Source organism: Glossina fuscipes, unplaced genomic scaffold (assembly GCF_014805625.2).
Source record: "Glossina fuscipes isolate IAEA_lab_2018 unplaced genomic scaffold, Yale_Gfus_2 61159, whole genome shotgun sequence".
Lineage (NCBI taxonomy): Eukaryota > Metazoa > Arthropoda > Insecta > Diptera > Glossinidae > Glossina > Glossina fuscipes.
Window position 1 is genome coordinate 1 of NW_024003390.1, and position 8366 is coordinate 8366.

The following is an 8366-nucleotide window of genomic DNA, read 5'->3' on the forward strand; positions in this document are numbered from 1 at the left end:
AAAAAAAAAAAAAAAAAAAAATCTCGCTTAACAAGGAAAAATTTTGCATCCAACTTAAAGCTGTAACGTAAGCAAAAGTTTGTAAAACTTTGTCTCATGGTTGAGAAAATTCTCCCCGAATTCTGGCCGATCTATGTCTCGAGAAGATATCCAACGAGAGCGCTTAAAAGATTTAGGAGAAAATTTCTTCGTACATCCAAAGCTTTGAAGTGATAGGCGTGATTTGAATGCACGTTCGATGGACCCGCTAGTAGGCTGATCAAGTACAAAAATTGCTTATTTTGCCTCTGCAATGTTTATTCAAATTCCTAAATAAAAGCGTTTGACAAATTTAATATATTTCTCGTGTGTCATACGTAGGCATACGACACCACGGGGAGCATTGGAGATTTGTTTTCAGTTTCGATTCTTAGAAGGCCGAAAGTTAATATACCTGGCTATTGAAGCACGCAGGTACATTGATTTTGTCAAAACGTTTACAACAACCAGGAAAGAGAGAAAGCTTCTCTCTGCGGGCCTACAAACTATATATTACGCTAACTCAGTACAACAAGTATAACATAAACTGACAAGATCTTCGCTTGCGAAAGCAAAAAAAATTGGTTTATTCCTTTTTACCTTTATGACCTATAGCAGATAACAACAAAGCATATTTTATATTTATAGATGAGAATGAACATATAATGCGTATATAAAACTGGGAAAAATCATTTACGCCCACCCAGGTTTTAACTATCGAATATTCATTGTTTTCGTTTTTTTTTTTTTTTTGCGCTTTTTAATAAAGTGTATGGATGGAGAAGATTCGGTCCTTGTCGAATCTAATTTTCTTGTTAATATGTTTCGAGATCGAGAGATCAAGATCGAATTTTGTTAAGCATTCGGAGCTTTTACTAATGACCAATTAGTCATTACATGAGCGATTGAAATGATCAAACTTTGGCCCTGGTTGAAAGTGTGTTTATGCTTTGAACAAAATAAATAAATGCAATTAATATATCCTTCCCCGACATCTCGAAATTATGGACGACTTAAATCATTCCTTCGGGTAATTTACTTATTAATTTTTTTTGAAATAAACATATTTTGAAGGCTGGCTTTGTGCCATACCCTTTTCAGATTTAATATGTATGACAACAGAGCTTTGTTAATCTAAAATATTATGCAAAATATATGTATAAGCAAATGTGGCAATAAACATGTCGCTGAAATCAAATTTCATTCAAGGATTCACTTTAGACGCAAACATTTTTGTGCAAACACGAGGAAAATTACTAATGTTTGAGCACTTGTGTGTGTGTGGTGTGTGTGTGTGTGTGTGTGTTGCGGGTGAATTTTTTTTTATTCATACCCGTAGACAAGGACCGTGAACTTCACTTGAGGATACTGAACATTGTTCCTTCGCCGCTAGGGCATATTGCGCTACATTATTCAAACTATATATGCGGAAAGGAAAACACGGCGCAGATTGCACGAATTGCTGAATTGATGAACTCATGCTATTGTCATCGACACTAACTTGCAGTCGCTTGTGTGGCGTACAACATCTCTTAATGGACACCTGATAATAGTAATTTGAATAACGGACTTAGTCCACCCACCCATAACATCTTGCACGCATATATATTACAATTAACTATACCGTTAAAACAAATTAGATTTTGATTTTTTCAAAATGCAATATTGTATGGAAGAATATAAAAAGTAGATGACATTAATTATTAATAAATTCTTTTTTTTTTTTTTGGAGTTACAGGTGAATAATAAAATCTAAGCTAAACGAGTGCATCTTGCATTGTCAAACTGTATGCTAACTATATAAAGAGTGTTTTGCATTTAGATCTCTATATAACTTTTATTTTTTTCTTTTTTAAAAAATTCGAATAAAAGTGCTACGGCACCGGTACATTGATTCAACGGTCAACGTATATGTTTATTAAGCAGATAGATCGTGGACGTGGACGTGGACGTGGACGGGGACGTGAACGTGGACATCAAAACTCAAACAATAGTTAGCTGACAAAAATGACGCGACAAACTTGTAAAAAAAGCAAGCCGTGAAACATTTGAACGTTTAATGCATACTTTAAAATATCCGAGTTGCAAGCTTATTTTGTTGCAATGCAAAGCACAGTTTTTGTATAAGCACGGGAAACGTGCATTTCGTAAATAGAATAAACGAACGAAAACAAAAGAAAAGAAAAAATGAACGCATATTTTCCGTCCGTTTTTGGGATATAAAGCATTTTTTTTTTTTTTTTTGTTTGTTTATATGATTGGATTGGTTGGGTGTAATCTTTCTTTTTTTGTTACCCACGACAAATATTTGTGTTGTGTTTGTTGTATTTCATGCTCTTTACAAATTAATAAACACATAACGAATATTGAGTAGAAGAGAAATATATATATATATATATATATATATATATATATATTATGTATATATAGTATCAATGTCTTACATCGTATTGCGGATAAGATAAACGATTTTCGCGCGTTGTTGAATTATATTTGGGTGATGATGAGTGTAACTGTTCCTGCATGGGGGCAAAGAAGAAGAAAACAGGAAAACGGATATACAAAAGAAATAATAAAGAAATTCAATTACAGTTTTCTTATGTTGGTTAACATTCTATTCTAGTAGTTTGTTTATAATATATGAAAAAGAGGAAGAAGAAGAAGAAGAAAATATACATAACACAGATGTAAATACAAATTGAACAACGTATATATATGTGGTTCAGAAAAAAAAAAAAAAAAAAAAAAAAAAAAAAAAAAAAACGCGACAACAAAATGGGTTAACAATCGGTATTGTATGGTACGGGCATACGGTTTATACCTGAGATGGAGTCGACGCTTTTGATGAATTATTATTATGATTCATTTCGCTTACACTTTCATCAGTGGTGGTAGGACTTGGTTGCTGCTGTGGATGTTGTTGGTGTGGTTGATTAAGGTTTGACTTCTTTTATTTAATCGAATTGAATTAAATTGAATTGTGTTGTTATTATTATTGTTATTATTATTGTTGTTGTTGTTGTTGTTGTTGTTGTTATTCATTGAAAATATTAGTGTCAGGAAGAGCAGCAAAGAAACAAAAGGTAGTTAGAATGATTGGAATAGCAATTAGTATAAATATGATAATTAACCAACAAATGAAAAAATTTCGATTACTTAAGTTTTTCTCAATTACGATACAACACAACAAACACGATTGACTAAAAACGGATTAAAGACCGATATTAAAGTCGTTCGCAACCATTTCTCACCTCTTTTTGTGGACTAGAACTTCCGCGTTGATGATATTGCGAAGATCGGTGGTATTGGTGCGTTGCTTGGGACGGTTGCCTTTGATGTTGTTGTTGATTATGATTATTAAGCTGATGTTGCCCATCATACGGCTGATGTTGCGCAATTTGCTGCTGGCTATGATGCTGTGCATTGTTGCCAAAGGCATCTTCATATGGTTCATCTTCGGACACAATTGCCCCACTTCCACTATTGCTACCGACCTTGGTAGCCTCCTTAACTTCCTCCGGCGTCACTTCAACGTTATCCAATTTCTTTAAATTTGGTAAAGCCTTTAACACAATCGCTCGATAACTATTCATTAATGAATGAAAATATTTCAGTTATGCACATATATGTGTGTATATGGACTTACTTGGCGCCGGCATGATCACAGCATGGATTCTCCTCTAACCACAAATACTTTAAATTTGGAAGGTTTTGCAAGTAGGCAATCTCATTGAGGTCCTGTATATTATTTTTACGTAAATACAATTCCTGTAGTTTCTGGCAGTCTTCAAATGGTTGCAATGTGGTGATCTTGTTAACACTGTTTCGATTGAATTGAGAAACAAGAACAACGAAATATGCATGAAATACATTTCAGTGGTAATTTAAAGAATTGTATGAACATTGAAATTATAAGTTAGCCTCGCAAAAAACGACAAGCTGCCCTTTATGTTTACATTTACGTTTGAGTGCAGAAAAGGGAATTACTTGAAATGTAAGGAAAAAAAGCTTAAAAAGATATTCGAAAGGCTCTCTTAAATTTTTATAATATTACTGATCAGAAAAATAAATGTTGACAACAAAAATAAACATCTGACGGTTCATTTTAAAGTAAGTGGAGCTCCGACAAGTCCTTTTTATTCATGCGCTGGCCTACGGTTGAAGGACAGACAAATGCCGGAAATTAAATTCTCTCACTTATATTATGTAAGAAGATCTAAGAGCGTTTCTACATCATTTCATACACTTGCCGGATAGATGACTAACTGAAGAAAGTATATTTTTATTGACAACTTTCGTACTACTTCGTTTGTCAACACCCAAGCCCGAACTGACGGCATTATACATTATGAATTTTGGAATCTAGTCCTCTCCACCTTTCATCTATTTCTTCAAGTTTTACATTTTTAAGAATTTTTATTTCGAATATTTTAAATATGTCACGGAAAATTCCTTCGGAATCCATAAATGAGAGATCGGTAAATTGAAAAATCACTAGCGAAATGCAATTCAGTTTCTTGGAGAATATACTCAGGAACAAGGAATGATATTTCACTTGATTAATTCATATGTTTTTATTATGAGGTAGCGAAGTTTTTCAATGATCTAATAAACTGCTGTCAGAATTCGGTGTAACTACGAAAATATCTACATTATTATGTTATTTAAATTGGATAATTTATTTGCAAATACTCAAATGATAGGCGGCCACAAGCAACAAAAGGAAATAAAACCTAAGCATTACAACTTAACTTTAATTGGAGAGGAAATTAAAACAAAGAATCAAGAGTAACCGAATCTCTTCTATACCCATCATCATTATCCGAAGGGATGCTTACAAAAGAAAAAGTGGGAAAAGTAAATCTTCACATTCTATAATGGTGATGGATGGGCATGGCTGAATTTTTGTTTATTTTTATAATATATTCGTGAAAATTCTTATCCCATGTCCAGTCATGTCGTTTTTACAAGCTAAGCAAGAAAAGCCACAACAACGCAGGAGTACTCTGAATTAATGTTACACTGCAGCCTTGTTCTATGAGGTATTTATCGCAATCTCAATACCAATTTGTGTGAAAGCATTTTCAATATTTTGGTGAGGTTAGGTTTTCTTGTTTGAGAATTTTTACCACAAAACATTGCATGAAGAGACGGAGGGATTCAGAATATATATAAACTTTGGAGAGAGTAACAAAAACTATATCAACAAGGGAGGTAGAAGGAGGGCCTACCACACGAATAGATTGAAAATGTCATTTGGCACCATTTGAACATTGCGATTTCATTGCTTGCCAGACAAAAAAAACAAGAGTTTTTTTGTGACGTATTGTGACTAACGTTGAATAGTGGATCTATTATGACAATTTCAGGCACAAAAAGTCATAGACTAGTCCAGGAGAGCCATCCACGTCACGACACCGAAGCGTAATATTTATGGCCATGAAATTTTGCTGCACAATTGGTGGGATCAGGAAGGTGTAGCGTGTTACGATCTGCTAAAACCGAATGAACGCAACGCTCGACCGCACATTGCAAGAGAACTGTTAAGAAAAAATACAATCTGTTGCAACTCGAATGGAAAACTCACTCGGACATACTCAGCAGACATAGCGCCTTCTGACTACTACTTGTTTAAATCGATGCAGAACGGGTTGCCGAACAAGTGTGAAAATGGGATTCGCTGCCAAACCAATATTGTTCTCTCAGCACGGTATCGGTAGAAAATGATGGAAAACATCTTCATTTATTTATGTTGCACCAAATTTTTCTTAATAAACACCTTTTTCAAGTGAAAAAATAAAAAAAAAATGCTCAGAATATATATATATATATATACAAGCACCTATTAATAACACTTTGCTCTGTTTCGTTTAATAATAGATGAGATCGTTCCGTTCTCATCCAATTGCCGCTTGTTTAGATTTCTTTATAAACAATAATAACTCATTGAAGACTATTCACACATTTCAACACATTGGTAATGCTTGCGTATAAAGCAATTCGGTTCAAGCTGATTACAATTTTTCTCTTTCTTATTAACAGTGAATTATCATCTTCTTTTATGATAATTTAAAAAAAAAAAAAAAAAATTAAAAGCAACGAATTAAATCATGAGAGAAGAAAATAAACGAAAATCTTTATAAAAATCTAGAACGGTAAGTGAATAGTTGTCGCACTTTGTTTGTCATAAGCTGCGATTATAGGATTATCTCATCTTTTATAAAAGTGCATTTCAGCAACAATGCAAAAAAAGAAGAAAAAACTCAAGTGTCTTAGTTTAAGTAATAAGCACTTGAAACAAAAACATGTAAAAACCAGAACGCAGGCACTCGAAGCATATGATGAGTGCATGAATTTATGTCACTATATATATATATTGTATATATATGTATATATATATTATATATATACAATTCCAATTGTATTTATTTGCACGTTTAGCATACCGTTGCGACGCGCATATTTTTGGAGGCAAACATTTTTTGTAGAGAAAACAAAAACAGTCGCTGTCACGGGTATGTAAACAAATACTTACTGCGAGAGCGGATATAGAGGCGATGCCGAAAGGAGCTAATTTGCAGTTAACACTTGCTTATAGCATAGTTGAGATTGTGTTGAATGATTGGCTGATTAGCTCCACGTCGTACACATTTTTTCCTCCGTATTAGATGATTAGAATCATCTGAAATTTCTATACAAATTTGTTAAGAAAGGAAAGACGTTAAGCTAAATACGTATGTAGCTTTATCTGCCCATATTTGAGAAATCAAATAGATGTGTAAAAGCATAAGAAAGGGCAAAATCATGCCAGTGTATCTGTAGTTGTTAAGCTGAAACATGTTGCAAAGTTCACTTTTGCAACAAAGAACGATCCTCCAATAAACCTGATCTCTGACGTATAAACCTTTGTCTATGTCCTTGCTATTGGAAATATTCAGACATCGCTCCATTTACTCTATATGTCCTTAAATGTCAAAGGAAAAAGAATGAGAGAGCAAAACTCAGTAACTCAAATAAAAGGGGCAAACCTAAGGTAAATTACAATAAATAATTTAGCGATAATTCCTTGCATTAATTTTTCTCGCTTTGATGTTAATGTTCCAATTTAATGGCGTCTCGCTACAAGAGTCGTATGCAAAAACATTGGAAAATTATATTTGGCTCTGGCCGAATCTTTTATTGCTAATTACCTTTATCTTAAAATGGATTATGTAGAATTTGTATTGCTGCAGTTCATGAGTAATGAACCGCAATAGACATATTTTTTTCTTTTGTTTTTTTGCTTTTGAAAATCAATGTTTTCTCACTTTACCTTATACGAAGGGGATGACCTTTAATCAATTTGTTCCATTTTTAATGCCAACATTCGTGTCGAAATCTCTAATGCGAAATTTCTATGCGACAAGGAGAAAGTTTACCGCAGACATTATTCAAACGGGCAGATAGACAGACGGACGAACAAATATGTTTGCAGCGTTCCAATCTATATGTATACCTGTTGCAAAGATTTTGACAACCCAAATATACTCAACATACTTGGGCGGCTAATATAATCGAGAGTAAGCGCAGTTAGTGCTAAGTGAAATATAATAGTTGAACACTAGAACTGTCGACGTTCTGCATACACCTATCAAAAGAGGTCCTCTTTGATTCCCTTTGTCCTTTGTAAGCTCGCCGTAATCGTAAAAGTAGAGATAAGCAGTTGAGACTTCGCAAAAACATACACATTGATCGAGTAAGAACAGAAGGTGAAAAAAATGGTTACAATGTGCTCACGCACACGCCCATAATGGATTAGAAACTGAAACGATCTGAACAGTTAGCAAAAATTTGTGGCCCAGATAGTCGCTGCGTTCACCCTCACGATCAGTCCAAAAATGATTCCAATCGGTTTACCAACATATCCAAAATTAAACGGTACAATTTCTAATCCTATTTATCGTCAATTTCCTTCTGATTTACGAATTATCTTACCAAACGAATTATCTTACCAAAAGCGTAGTTTTTTTTATTCAAAACTTATTGAAACTTATGGCTATGTGAAATTGTAATCACGGCTTTGCTCACTAATATATATATCGAAAAAGCTAATGAGAAAAAAAACATCAGCTTTTCTCATCTATGCAAAATAGGGAGCCCAAAGTGCATGTGTGCTCTTGTGCAAATAATATTTCAAGCATTAGTTTGCTTAAGTGCACTGTACTTACGGCAATAATGTCTTAGACCTTTTTGATCGCTTGCAAGTATTGTTAAATATTTTCTTGGGAATTAATTTCTCTTCTAATTGCTATTTAAAAATCAAAAAAAAAAAAAAAAATAGAGCAATTTTTTTTTTTTGCTTTATTTCT

General features: G+C 33.6%; 1 protein-coding gene across 1 annotated transcript; it reads right to left on the minus strand.

Annotated features, from left to right (window-relative positions):
* Positions 1 to 2436: 2436 nt before the first annotated feature.
* Positions 2437 to 5618, minus strand: LOC119643510 (protein tilB homolog). Its single transcript, XM_038042868.1, has 5 exons — positions 5606 to 5618; positions 3665 to 3838; positions 3270 to 3603; positions 2840 to 2965; positions 2437 to 2537 (listed from the first exon to the last, which is right to left on the minus strand). Exons 1-5 carry the CDS (start codon positions 5611 to 5613, stop codon positions 2451 to 2453), a joined length of 729 nt encoding a protein of 242 aa, XP_037898796.1. The 5' UTR covers positions 5614 to 5618; the 3' UTR covers positions 2437 to 2450.
* Positions 5619 to 8366: the final 2748 nt, after the last annotated feature.

Bases quoted from the DNA above. Each gene is read 5' to 3' on its own strand.
- LOC119643510 (XM_038042868.1), bottom strand. The intron at 3,604-3,664 runs GTAAGTCCATAT...ATTAATGAATAG, and splicing joins TGTGATCATGCCGGCGCCAA to TTATCGAGCGATTGTGTTAA. The intron at 2,966-3,269 runs GTGAGAAATGGT...ATTAAATAAAAG, and splicing joins GTTCTAGTCCACAAAAAGAG to AAGTCAAACCTTAATCAACC.